General features: G+C 39.4%; 1 protein-coding gene across 1 annotated transcript; it reads right to left on the bottom strand.

Annotated features, from left to right (window-relative positions):
* Window positions 1–777: 777 nt before the first annotated feature.
* On the bottom strand, window positions 778–14645 carry MTPAP (mitochondrial poly(A) polymerase). Its single transcript, XM_065832345.2, has 9 exons — window positions 14433–14645; window positions 11779–11951; window positions 10989–11222; window positions 10446–10670; window positions 6961–7172; window positions 4819–5045; window positions 3524–3616; window positions 3345–3418; window positions 778–1653 (listed from the first exon to the last, which is right to left on the bottom strand). Exons 1-9 carry the CDS (start codon window positions 14605–14607, stop codon window positions 1315–1317), a joined length of 1752 nt encoding a protein of 583 aa, XP_065688417.1. The 5' UTR covers window positions 14608–14645; the 3' UTR covers window positions 778–1314.
* Between the last annotated feature and the right edge of the window lie 3 nt (window positions 14646–14648).

Below are 14648 nucleotides of genomic sequence, written 5' to 3'. Positions count from 1 at the left end.
ATGAAACAGTAATCATAAACATTGATGCTACATCTGTATGATAATCTGAGATAACGGAAATTCTGTACAAGAAATTACTGTAATAATAAAGACTACAGCATGTAGAGTGGTTATCACTGTTGCCATTTAATTTTAATGCATGAGTGGCTTTTGGGTAGAATATTCACAATTTTACCTGGAAAAATCTATCTGACATTCGTGTGCTTTCCACTTCCCTTCCGACTTCCTTCCTGCCCTCCCCTCTCCCCCTTCCTCTCAAAACACTCTTTTGTGGCAGATGGACAGAGAACTCAACGCTTTAAGTCAGCAAGAAGCACTGACTCTCACTGACTCAACTGATCTTGAAGGGGAACAGTCATCGTTGTGCTGAATATCTGAAGAACAGGGCAAGAATGGGAAGAGGACTCCAGTACGATATACGATTCCTTAAGGACCTCTGCAGACGACAGATCACTCTGCAAGAGACAGCATGAGGAAGGCTTTGGTGTCACCTAGTACGCACCAACTTTGAGGGAAGTGATGAGGCAAGAAGAGCACGCAAAAACCCCTGCCTGAACCTGAAATACAGGTTTAAAGTGAAGTTGAAGGCCAAATGAAGAACACGAGTGCACAGGCAAGCAGGGGTGGGAACCAGTCCTATGGGTACAGAAAACAAAGGAGAGTTGACTGAAGAAACTTGAGATCAGGTGGCAAACGCAAGAGCAAAACCACTTTTCCAACACAAAACAGTTGCACTACACTTGGAAAGAGATACTTTATGAAACTGCAAAACCCTACTATCTACTTCCATTCTCTTTATTTTGTCTTGGCATTATCTACATGAACGGAAAACAATTGCAAAAATAGATCATGCATTTTGGTTTTATGGGCTTCCAGAACATGATTGGAATGGAAGCAAAGGTTCTAACACATTCATCTTATTTCAAACTGTGGTTTCACTGAAAGTTGGTTGTTTCTTGAGCTTTTATTTAGCACATAATTTATATTTTAGCCAACAGAATTCCCAAAGGCTTTTTCCCATGCTGCTTCTGTATTTCTTATTTTTTTAAGACCACCCAACTGAAGGCTACTTCCAAAACGCACCTGTAAAACTTGCATTTGAATGCTCTTCATTCATAAAACAGATGTAAAAATGAAGAGTAAGGAGAAAAATGTACAGAAAGCAAGCAGACCTGTACAAGAAGCATCACGATGGAAAACAGAGGTCATTTATCTCTCCATTTCATCATAATTGAAACACTAAAAGTAATGTTCTTAGTACTGTGTGTCACATTCAATTCCTAAAACAGAATATTGTGTTTCTGTGCTGAAAAGTCACTTTCCCACTGCTTTTTGTAGACTGTTTGCACTGTTCAACTTCAAAGAGTCCAAGAGGCTTCTGATTGTTTCACTTCCTATTCCTTTCATCCTATTCTTCGTCTTGCTGGCATTACTTTTTCCAAATGGTATCAGTAGAGCTGCCAGTCCCCAAGGCTCCTTTTTGATCGTTTGCTGAGTTTTATCTTCATTCTGTAAAATCCAGGCACTTTCTCTGGCCACAGCTACAAATTTCTCCAGCTGTGGCTGATTAACATTCTTGCTGATATTAAGGTCTTGTTCAAAGGGATTCCAGATATAAAGAGGAGACGACTCAGGTTTATTTACTTCCTTTCCCTGCAGACAGTGCAAAGAAAAAGCCAAAGTTGCATACATGCATTATAGGGTGACCAAATAACAAATCATTTGAGTTATTACATTAGCAGTAAAAGTATTTTGACCTAGTAGAGAACTTTTTGCAAAAACAACAGTCATTATCAATCAAGTTAATTTTCCCGTCAACCTGACTGTATGACTCCTGTTTGCTGCGGTGGTTTCCCTTACCACATTCAGCTTACATTTTCTTCAAGGCAGAGAACACACAACTACAGCTTAGCCTGTCTTTTTGGCCTTTTTCCACAAACCTCAGACCTCACTCCTACTCCTATCTCCATTTGTGTATGGCCAGAACAAGCATGTCATATTAACCTGCATGTAAGCCCAGTTTGATAAACTACTACATGCACTTAAACTGTTCAAACCATTCCCCTCACAGTGCTCATTAAGAGGTAGCATAACAAAACAAGATTACTGCCTTGGCTGAAATTCCTCCCAGTTCAGTCTGTCTTTTAAGTACATAGCTATTCAGGTCATGGTCCACTTTCGGGCACTTGCTAGAGTATAATGCAAGCTGTTGACAACTATGTATTTACTATTTAAATGCACTTCCATGTCAGTCCTTATCAGTGGTACTTAGCTGAGCTGCTTTGTATCACAGAACCTCTTCACATCTTCCACCACAAGCTCTAGCAGGAACCTACCGGCTACTGCTGGTCCAGGAAGTGTCCACATACATGCTACATGTGCTTGCCCCATGGCCAGAGGACTCACTGATTAAACAGGAAAACATCAGCAGTACAGATATTTCCCCTGACTAGCTCAGGCTCCAGCACATGTATTATTTTTGCTTGTCTTTTGTAAGTCTTAATGGCAAACAAAAGTTCTCCAGCTTAATGAATCAGTTTCTAGGATGAACCCACAGCAGCAAAAAGAGCTCCTATGGCTCCATGGTGCCAAGTAGGAAATAGAACACAAACGAGAGTGTCTGCACAGCAACACGGCACTGACAACCCCATCCTGTCAACAGTCCAGCAGGAACAGGTGTGAGTTAAGGTAGTTACATCTATATATATATTTCTATTATACAGACACGTCAATAAATAGCATGACTTAAACATATAACGTAAAACAAAGCGATAGCACAGAACGATGACATTATCTGTCATGCTTACTGAGTTGTAAGTACGCTTGCTGTAGGCTGATACGAACTGCAGCAGGACACTCAAGTGCCAAAAGCAAGTTTCAGAACTTAGTTGGAAGTTTTAATGCAGACACTGTTTGGGTCTGCACTCCCAACTTTAATGCAAAGCCCGTTCATACAGAAGGTTTGTCACAGACTTTTGCTATGACATATATCATGACATTTTAAGTTTTCCTCTCACAGAAGCAAAACAGCTTCTACTTTTAAAAATTGCCACTTTTTTTCAGGATTTTCAAGAAAAACATACAAGCTTAACATGAGTTTGTGTTTTCCATCATATCCAAGTAATGATACTGTAAATGTTCTTAACAGTGCTGTAAATGATTAGGCTGTGAGAGGAAAACTCTCTTCCGTAACAGAAATGGGTCAGTTTCTGGATGCAACCAATTTAAGTGTACATCGCATGTACAATTAACGATGACAGAAATTGTTGCTTAGCATTTGCAGTTTGTCAAAAAGCAAACAGATAAATTCAATTCATAATGATGAGAAATTAAGACTCATTTACCTTTCGAAGATTTAAGGAATTCCTTCTGAAATCAAAGTTTCCAAAATATTCAAAAAAGTCACCCAACAATACATCTAAGGGAAAGGAAAACAATAGCTATCAGTAACATCAAGGAAAAGTTTATATTCAATATGCTCATGAAAATATAAAAGAAAAAAAGTTGATTAAGATTTACCTACCAAGTGTTTCTGTGTTTTTTGTAGGTTTTATCTTGCTTAAATCGGTAACAAATGAGCAATCATATCCTCCAATTACATGTTTGTCCTTTTCATCTGGAATAAAAACCGCAGGCATATTTTGAAGTGATAAACAACAAAACACCGTTGCATATAATGAAATTCAGAAAACAGACATGACTGAATTCAATAATGCTATCATATTAAGTAAATCAAATTAGGAGTTCACAACTGAAATTCCACTCAAATTAAGTGGCTAAAGGTTTTAAAAAAAAGTCTATGGACAGGTAAAGCAAAAGAAGCATGAGTAAATGGTGTATTTTCAAAAGCCTACAGGAATAAGGTTTATGACATCTTTGTATCTCTGAAGTTACTTACTTTCAATAACAAGCCAGATATCTCTGCATACAGAGCTTTATTATATGCTAAACAACACAAATCTCTGAGGTTAATACCTATAAGAAGGTTTCCAAAAAATCAGACTCAAAGTGTCCACTGTGTTTTTCTGAAAAACTTAAAGAGAGTTAAGAATATTCTTGTAAAATTTCAGGGCAGATATTTTGTTTAATGTATAAAAATTCTGTAGAATTCTGATAGAAATGTTTAAAATGATATTAAAGTAACTGAGCACAGACCTTTTTCTCCACTCAAAGCTTCCAAGGATGCATGTCAATAAGCAGAAGGCATGAGTGAGGAATCAAGAACTTGGGGTGTCAGTTTCTATGCTTTCATAAGATTTACTGAAGATAATACACCCTGAAAGCTATGTACAAAAGAGCCAGAACAGCTTGTTTGCAAAGATAAAAGAATTATTTGCAGATGGCCTGAACCGTCTGTCTGAAGGATATTACAAATCATAAGGAAAAATAAAGCCCTTCTTTTAAACATTTGGTATCTATAAAACAATACACACATCATATCAATCCGCACGAAATCCTTAACCACTGCAGAGACATTTAAGACTCTACAAGTCTTCTAAAAAAAACAAACAAAAAAAAACCAAAAAACGGTTGAGCAAATAAATGACTTTTAATTACCTGAGGCATAGAACAAACCTACCCCCTCTAAACAGAATTTAGTATTGTATTGAAAACTGGTTTTTTTTCTTTAAAACCACATTATTTTCACAAAAAAAAAAAAAGAAAAACAAGTAAAACCCATATATTCCATCAAACTTCAGGCACACATAATATGCATTGGTATTGGAGACCATAAAGAGATTTCTTGGGTTTATTCATCATTTTGGAGGAAACAAATGTGAAAGTCACTTCAATAAACACATGAAGAGCTGCCCTTACCTGCCAGTTCTTTAAGCTGGTCTAGTGTTGGAATGATGGGTGGTGATCTCCTTTGCAGAAAGAACATGACCATCATGGTCAGAGAGAAATTTGTAATCCAGGTACCAGGAACACTATTTGTAAGTCCATGAACACGGGCCCAACATCGTACACTGAACACCAGCGCCCTTACACGGGGATCCAGACAGCCATAGATATACAAGAGTTCTGAACTTTTTATAGCAATGCTGAAGAAGAAATGAAAAGTAAAAGACATGTAAATGCAGTGCTTGTTGTTCAGCCCTAAAGCATCAGTTTTAAGAGAAAATGGTATATAAAAAACAAAACAAAACAAAACAACAAAACCCAAACAACTTCTGTGCATTTTAAAAAGTAGAAGAGAATGCCTTAAGTTGTCCAGGTTGAAATCCCTGGTAGTTTTCCATAGTAAGAAGGATACAGTTATAGGTAAATAATAATACTGCATTTGCACTGTTTCCTTGTTCCACATCACAGTGGGAGGAAAAACAATCAACCAACCAAACCAACGCCATCAGGTGTGAGGCTATGCAGAATCAAGGTGAAAAACATCATTTAGCCACAACTTCCTGAGGTACTTTAGATAACATCCCTATCCTAGTATATAACAACAACAAAATTTAGAACTTGTTTTGCAACTTTAAAAAGTAATAAAATACATGAAGTACAGACACATAAGGAAATCTGCAAAACAAGTCAGTTTGGTAACTTTCAAATTACTAATGTTTGGTCCTGCTGAAAAAAACACACAATCTGGAAGGCTAAAGGTTTTCAGATGGATCAGTTCTTGATCTGCACCATCATATGGTTGTGTAAACACTCATGTCGTGTACAAATGAGAGGGCAAAAAAAAAGCTGAAAAAAAAATGGAAGCATGGTATGAGAGCAAAACTTACTTTGGTGTCAGTTTTAGTCTAATGTGCTTGTTGAACTACAGCTGCAGGAGTTTTTACTCTCAGTCTTGTACTGAATTCTTCTAAAAATCCACCATGGCATTTCAGGGAAGTTTACCACGTCAAAGTTTGTAACACCTGGACTTCTAAAATTTCAGCTGTGAAGTGCTTCCTTGTGTGCAGAGGTTTGTTATTACACCAAATGACAACAAGACAACACATACAGTCCCAAACAGCCAAACCATCAGCAGAGAACTACAAGGAATTTTGCACAGAACTGCATGCTGACTTTCACTGTGGCTGCATATACAAAATAACTTTATGTTCAGTACTGCTTTAACAACTGCTGATTATTCTGAAAGAGAACTTTGGGTAATTTACAAAATTCAGTCTAGGATCTGATTTTATCTGATGTAGACAAATCAGAAAATCTGCACTGAAAGTCAGATCAATGGTATTCTGAAATAATAATTCATATTTTACTCTTCCCTAACAGCAATGAAAAGGGTTAATAACTCATTTTCTATTATGTATTCTTATGCCAGGGCTACGGATGTATACTGGATTGACGTAGGTATTTCTTAATAAAGCGACTACAAAACAAAGCATATGCTTTACTATTAACTAAATGACAGCAAGCTGGAAGTGGAAAAGCAGATGCAAAGAGAGGTATTTCTAAGAAGCCTGCTCCCTCTATTGGGCACTGCTGCTAAAGGTCCTAAGCGACGGGAACACTTCAGATTCTGTTTTCTGATGCAGTGAGTTAATTCAGTATTCAAGATACCTTGCCAGCAAACAGGTGTACACAGGCCCTTAAGAATTAAAAAGGACACCAAAATTCCTAGAAGCTCAGTCACTAAAAATTAACATAGTGGAGCTGCTTAATCTGAAAAGCAATCAAAAGAAGGCTGCGCATTGCCCATATACAGAAACGGAAGTAATGACTAACGAACGCTGCCTTCTTTCAATTCCTTATAAGCCAAACTTATTATATAGAGTGGTTTTCAAGTCTTCAGCTTCAGCTAGCAAGTATTTCTTCTGCTGGAAAAAGACATCTTAAGCACATTAAAACCTAAGCTCTAGAAGCAAAAAACCATCCTTTTTACTTTCAGAGCCAACATTCACATTTGTTAAGAACATAGAAAGGAGCAGATTAAACAGTCTTCATCACAGGTTTTCAGAACATAAGTACATTAGTATTCTCCCCAAGGTTTTTAAAACCAGGTCTCACCTGTTGCTGACTGACAGATCACACTGGAATCCTGTTGCTTGATGGGAAAATTTCACCAGCGGGCAGCGAGCATTGAGTATCTTCTGTATGCCTATACATCCAGGACCAAAATTATCAAGGCAGTCACCGATCACAGAAAGAATTTTCTGAGTTGCTAATCTTTCAGACGGTAATCTTTTCATCTGATATTCCATTTCAAAGGGACCTTTTTTCTAACAGAATTTTAAAAGTAAACTGTTAGTTCTGTAACTAAAGAGACATTTAGGAATACTTCTGAAAGACTACAGCAATTTGCAAAGGAGTTTGTACAATTAGAGACTGAAAGACAAGAATTATTCAAATCAGCCCGCAGAACTTAAAAGAGGTAAAAACATATTGCTTTCTCTTTTATATTATTTTTCAGTGATTTAGTTCTTACAGGTTAATAGTTACCAACTTACTGTCAAGTTAATTGTTCAGATGAGGGTATAATACTACACCTCATCATTGCCTAAAACAAGTAATTCTGGAATCCCCAAGAGAGCACACATGCTCTGACTGAAAAGAGGAGCACGCAATTAAATAAAGAACGGGAAAAACACAACCAAACTACCATTAATTTAAAAAAATCAGTAATTCCATTTCAAATCTTCAAAGAACAATGTGTTATTAGTGAATCAAGTATCAATGTAAAGGAAAATGTCTTTTTCATTTAAAAAAAATAGCATGCATATTACTTAACCCTTCAAAATGAAGGTAAAATTCTGCAAACTTAAAATAATCCTTAAAATCACATACAGTTTTTCTGACAAATAAAAAAAACGTGAAGATGTATTCTGACATCTAATTTTCCTGTAGGTCTTTGTATTTTGAATTGTCGTATTTGTAGTTTATACCTCAATAAAATAACTTTATACCTATGAAATCTCTTCTCTTTTAGTCTTCCTCTGTTTTTAAGCCTCAGCTAATTCTACTTGCTAATCCAACACTTGGCACTGACTTATCCTCCCCCTTGGAATATGTCATGGGTGAACACATACTATACACACAGCATTACACAGTGACCTAACTAGTACTCTAAGACACACAGACAGGTGAAACAATTCAGAAGTTATGGACCTTGCAACCTTTCCCAGAAATTCACTTCAGGTGCTGAACTGCAGTCACTCTGGCAATCCCTGAGGTGACTGTTCCTGCTCTCCCCTTGCCAACTGTTCTCCAGCCAGCACGTGTTTGGACATACCAGGACAGAGGTCCCAATGCCATATGGCTGTGTAGCTGCATGTTACAGCAGAGCTGGCTCAAAGCTGAAGGAGCCTCTAACTATCAATATTGAGGCAGGTAACACAAAGGAAAAAAATGTGGATTTGGCCAACATGTAGGTGTGCTGGTGTTCGGACCTTTGTGCCAAAAATCACAACATGCCTTCTCAGACAGCATCTCAATATCTCTCAAAAGCTGAATGAAGACTTTTTTGTAATGATAAAACAGACACTTAATAATTGGCAGGATCTTCATACATAGCTTTGGTGCCAGCTGAGTGGGATGAAGTACTGATACACTTGACCCAACCCTGTGGTTCTCCCCCTATTCTTGCCATGTTGCTGAAAACAGCAAATATAAATAAACAGCAGATATAAATAAACTTTCTACTTTTTCTGTATCTATCACCTTACAACTACAGCTACCTCCCCTTGTCTTACCTTGTTCTAAGGTAGTTAACTTATGTACACTAGTAATACAATTTGCCTGGGAGAATATCATTATCCCTATAAATCACACTGCCAACTATATGAGACTTTTGCCTTCCTTAGCATCATTGTCTGTTGCCTATCACAGGAGATACACCCAACATCTTATTTTCCTACTGTATTGGGTTTATGTGGCAAGGTTTTAGTAGTGGGGGGGATGCAGAGGTAGCTTCTGCAAGAAAACATCAGAAGCTGGTCCTCACACTGGACAATTTCAGTTGGTACCCCATGGGAAGCACCCACATAGGAGCAGCTCTTGAAGAGCTGCAGCCCATAGCAGGGACCCCATGCTGGAGCAGGGGAACAGCATGAGGAGGAAGAAGCAGCAGAGATAAAGTGTTATGAACTGATCACAACCCCCATTCCTCAACCCCCTGTGCCTCTTCGGGGGAGGAGGTAGAAGCGATGGGAGTGGAGTTGAGCTTGGGAAGATGGGGTGGTGCTGGGAAGGTGCATTTTTTTTTAAGTGATCTCCCTGTCTTTATCTCTATCCACAAGCTTTTTCACCTTATTTTCTCCCCTTATCCTGCTGAGGAGAGGGGAGTGAGAGAGCAACTGAGTGGGCAGCTGGAGGCCAGCCAGTGTTAATCCACCACACCTACAAAGCACAAAGCTTTCTAGGTGCTGGCACCTCAGTCTCCCGTTTTGACAATGCCTGAACAAAGACACAAGAGTTGCATTAATGATTTTTACACTCTTTACAGGACCACGCTCTAATGTACCTTATTGTTGTAAATACCTTCACATCAATGCTGATGTGGCCATGTTTTAATGCTACAAAATTTCCACAAGACCAAGATGATCATTGTCTTTAGTGCATAAAGACTGTGCTTGCATGCAAGACAAAAGCCTCATTGCACCACACAGAGTGTAAGTGTGCCATACCGCCTATTAACCTATCATGTAACGTGAAGACACACATGCAGACAGCATCCCTGCTGGCTTTTGCTGCAGCATCCCCACAATTATAAGTCCGTCAACCATCTACAAGTAATCACAACCGCTAGTAACCCCATCCATCACCAAATAGCTCTTCAGTTCAAAATAGAACTTCTGTTTCTACAGTGTGAATACCAGAGAAAACAGCTAGTTACAAGGCATGCTATGAAAATAGACATTTTATATTTGAAAGATTTTTCCCTCAAAATTTAAGAGACAACTTTACTGTTTAAATGTAAAGGGTTACTACATGATCCTACTCTTCAGCTGACGTATTTGCTTCCATTGTGTTTGATCACTGCAATACTAAAAACTGTGTAAGTTTGAAGGGGTATCTCTTTAAAAATAAAGCATATGGAAATATAAAAATTGTACAGAAAAGCTGAGCAAATTTCAATCTTCAAAAGCTTAAGCCCATTGTAATTTTATGTTTTTAATGGAAAACAAAGCTAGTTTTCCCCACACTATCTGTCGTCATACAAATAAAAAGTTTTCAAAACTCCAGAATCACCTAACTTAAGGTCTGACATTGCTGAAGTCAATTTCAGAGCATGAGGGCTTTTTTTCACAGTGAAACTCACCATGACAGTACAAAGTCTACATAAACCCAAATAATTTTCTTCCTATTGCAAGAAAGATCTCTTTTATCCAGGTTTTTGAAAGTCTTCAAGTCCAAACACTCAAACTTGTTCACAATCTATAGTATGAACTCATGTAAAGCCTAAATATAAAAAACCTGATTCCTGTATGTAAAACAGCACACGAGTGCTCTGGTGAAGAAGTCCAACAGACTGAAGACGCACAGCATAATCTTACCATTTTTGTAGCATGCTTTTGTGTATCACAGAAGTCCAGAAACATGTCCACATCGCACCCCAGTTTGCCAAAGGTGTTGACTGAAGAGCCAAACGGCTTAACCGTGCTGTCTGGAAAATATGCACGTGCAAAATCCCGAACCAGAGAACAAGCCAGATATCGGAGCTTGATATTTTCTTCTGTAAGCTGATACTCATTCAGTAGCATGTACATCTGACTGCTTATCTAATTAAGAAAATAAACATTGTAAAAATACAGTGATCCATCTTCTATCCACTAACATATTTTCATTTACTTAATATCACTGCAACTAGAAGATTTTTTTTCAATCTCAGGCAGGTTTACTTCATACAGAAAAAATATTTTGACAATTAAAATGAGTAATTTTTTGTTTCCATGTAGGAGAATCATTCACACAGAATTCTAACAGGAGTTGCTTTTTTTTTTTAATGAAGTGCTTTATAAGTTGTGCATGATCACTTGCAAATCTGAAATGGATATGGTTCATTCTTAATTGAGAGAGATCTAGAAACCTCTACTTACACTGTCTGCATGACAAAGCTTTGGAATAAGGTCTTTCACTGGAATGTGAAACTGAGGAGAGAGGTGAACTGGTGTGCCTCCAGCAGCTTGACTCACTGGGTTTTTCAGCGTGAAAGTAAAAAGTCTAGATTTAAATGGGACAACGTGATGCTCTGCAGCACTTGGGACTCCAACAGCATCCTGCAATGAGTCTATACTGTTCTTTTCTGAAAATTCTATTAAAGCATGGATACCCTAAAACATTAAGAATGGAAATAGAAAGCGTTAGATAAATGCATACAAGCCCTGAACTGGTTGCACTGATATTATTCAGATGTTCCTGGGAATACCGAGACAGTTTAATACGGCAGTCCTGAAGCTGAATGCTAGCTTCTGTATCTCAACACTTTTTAGATACTTTTTCACAAGAGGCCAAAAATATTTAAGATATGCTATTTTTGGCAGTAAGCACTAAACATAAAAGTTGTAAAATCTATCTTCATAACTGTAACGCTCAAGAAACACATAAAAATTTAGCTCTATTGTTAGAACAATGAACAGTGCCATGTAAAAGTTTCAAAGATTTACTGCAAAACTAGTTGCCAGCTATCTCTTAGATGAGGTGTTTTTTAGTTCACTTATGAATAAAATTCTGTTGCTCAGCAGCTTGTAAAAATTAACAAAGATAAAAACTAATTTAATATACTAATTATATATAATTTGCTAAACTTGCATGTATAAGACCTTAACCAAATACTGCTACTTCTTTTTGTCTAAGTCTAGATTTTAGTTTACATTATTAATTACTTACACGATTTTCAAAAAAGAAATGACTCTTAATGTTTCCATGACTGGATAAATACTGCAATAGCTTTTTTTCATTGAGCTTTTGTGGGCACTTAATTAAAACGGTCCGTTCTGCTTGCTCCGATCGTTCTGTTTGAACCTCAGTGAATGTCTTCTTTCTGGTACTGACTTCAGCATCTGTGAGAAGAAATGAACATCAAGGTTTTTCTATATTAACAGAAAGATTTAAAACTGATTTTAGTACACTTAATCTCTTCTCCTGTATTAAATAATTGAACAAAGGTTTGCCCTTACTCTCTAAAAGGGTTACAGCAAAAGAAAAAACAATCAAGAACGAATGAAAGACACAAACATAAGTGTATTTCACTCATAAAGCCATACATTTGTAAGAACAAGGAATAGGAAATGCAGGAAGAAAATAATACTGATTTCCCCTGATGCCACACGAGGCTTGATAAAAGGAATCTTTGCTTTTCTTTGATTTGCTGTTCACCATCAAAAAACATCACACAGTCAGACTCTACATACAAGTCTGGAAATACCAGCTATGATACGAGGCAGAGCTAGACATGTGACAAGCTGCAGAGAAAAAAAAAAAATCGCTCTCAGCTACCACAAAACCAGCACTCTCACCTTCGGAACAATTCAACACTTGCTTATTTTCACAACTCATCACCTTCTTTTACAGTAAACGCCTACTCAAAATTTTCATTTAATACTATACTTTCAGCTACTCTACTATAATAAACCCACAGATCAGTCATATCTCACCACACTACTGGCAATCTATATTGTTGCTGACACCCATAGAACTGACATGGAAAAGAGAAATGCTGGAACATGCAGAAACACAGAAACTTTTTTCTTGATTGTGTACAGCCAAGAGGACCATGTCCTGAATTTGAAATGGTAATCACCTCCCTGCACAACTCTCAAACTAATCCACTGATCGCATCACCAGAGCCTGTGAAGCTGCTCCCTGTTAATATTGCCATTCTTATTTCAGACTGTGAAGCTGGAGAACATACAGTTATTTCTCTGCAGCTATCATCTGCTCCAGAAGGATTCAACATAGAGCTCTTTATTCTATGGTTTTGATTTTGAGGAACCCAAGGCATATGGTGGTCTGAAGAAAAACTTAACTATTATTTAAAGACACTTGTTAGCATTTATTATTTTCAAAAAATCTTTCATTTTACAAGTTCACTGTACTCTCATACAGGCTTGTAAGTAATAAATACCCTAAATATTTTTAATAGCTTTATTTTATACAGGATTTTTCATCAGAAGACCAAAGCAGCACTTTACAGAGATGATGATCATCCTAATTGCCATGGGGTGAGAGAAGTGTGAAGTGAATGAGATGCAGAAAGGACAAGCCTCATGGACCAATGACACAATCAGGAAATGAATTCAGATCTTAGTGGCACAGCTTCACCATGATTTTACACAGGTACACACCAGGACTACTGCTGGTAGAAATGGCTCCATCCACCACATGGTACTCATACATACTCTTAACGCTGCCCTCTACATGTTGATAGTAATGTGTTTACATTGTCATGAAGCAAACCAGGTGATACTAACGACCCAATTTATACAGCAAAACAGGAATGACTAACTGAAATCTGTAATAATTCCTTAATACTGCTGCATATTTATTAGTACAAGAGTGTGAACAGCAGAAAACTGTTGGTTTTGTGAAACTGTGACAATATAGCCTGATCTTCTCAAGAAAAGCTTGCTACCTAATGTTCTTCAAGCTCTGAAGCACAAACATAAGCAGCAGCACAGGCCTCAGGCTCACAAACGCATTAGCTGCGAGTTACACGGCACACCCAGATCACAGCACATGGGTGATGGACCATGCTCACCAGTTCCTGGCTTCTGCTGAAGACACGGCATCAATCTAACAGCTTTTTATGGGGGTCCCTCAGCATAACCACAGAATCACAAAATGTTAGGGATTGGAAAAGACCTCAAAAGACCATCTAGATCAATCTCCCTGCTGGAGCAGGAACACCCAGATGATGTTACACAGGAATGTGTCCAGGCAGGTTTGAATGTCTCCAGAGAAGGAGATTCCACAACCTCCTTGGGCAGCCTGTTCCAGGGCTCTGGCACCCTCACTGCGAAGAAGTTTCTCCTCATATTTAAGTGGAACCTCCTGTGTTCCAGTTTGTATCCATTGCCCCTTGTCCTACTGCTGGTTGTCACTGAGAAGAGCCTGGCTCCATCCTCATGGCACTCACCCTTTACATATTTATAAACATTAATGAGGTCACTCCTCAGTCTCCTTCAAGCTAAAGAGACCCAGCTCCCTCAACCTTTCCTCCTAGCGGAGATGCTCCACTCCACATAATTACTGTCACTTCGTTTGCCTCTGGCTGATCTCTACATTACTGGTCCCCTGGGCTGCCCGCGGGCGCTGTGCCCGTCGGTGTCCCCGGCAGGGGCTCCCCGAGCCCTGAGGGACCCTCACGTCCGGGACGCCGGTAACGCCCAGGCGGCTCTCCCGGAGCAGAACCGCTGGCGGCAAGCGCGACAGGCGGCCGCTCCGCCCCCCGGGCCCCGCCTGACCGTGATCACCGCCCCGGGAGAAACAGCCAGGCCGCCCCGGCCCCACGCGGCAGCCAGGCCCTCAGGGGAACCCCCTACCTTCACGCGCCTCCTCGGCGCCGGCTGCCTGCGGCGCCCTCTGCACCGCGGCGCCGGAGGAGCCGAGCCGGGCCTGCCCGCGGGCCGCGCAGCCGCCGCCCGCCGCCGCCGGGCCGGCGAGGGGCAGGCGGCCCCGCAGCAGAGACAGCGTCCGCCCGCCCGCGCGGTGCGCCATTGCCGGGCCGCGCAGCGCCGGCCACAGCCTCTGCGCAGGCG

Source organism: Patagioenas fasciata, chromosome 2 (assembly GCF_037038585.1).
Source record: "Patagioenas fasciata isolate bPatFas1 chromosome 2, bPatFas1.hap1, whole genome shotgun sequence".
NCBI lineage: Eukaryota > Metazoa > Chordata > Aves > Columbiformes > Columbidae > Patagioenas > Patagioenas fasciata.
Note: the sequence above shows the minus strand (reverse complement) of the source record. Positions and strands in the feature narration are given on the sequence as shown.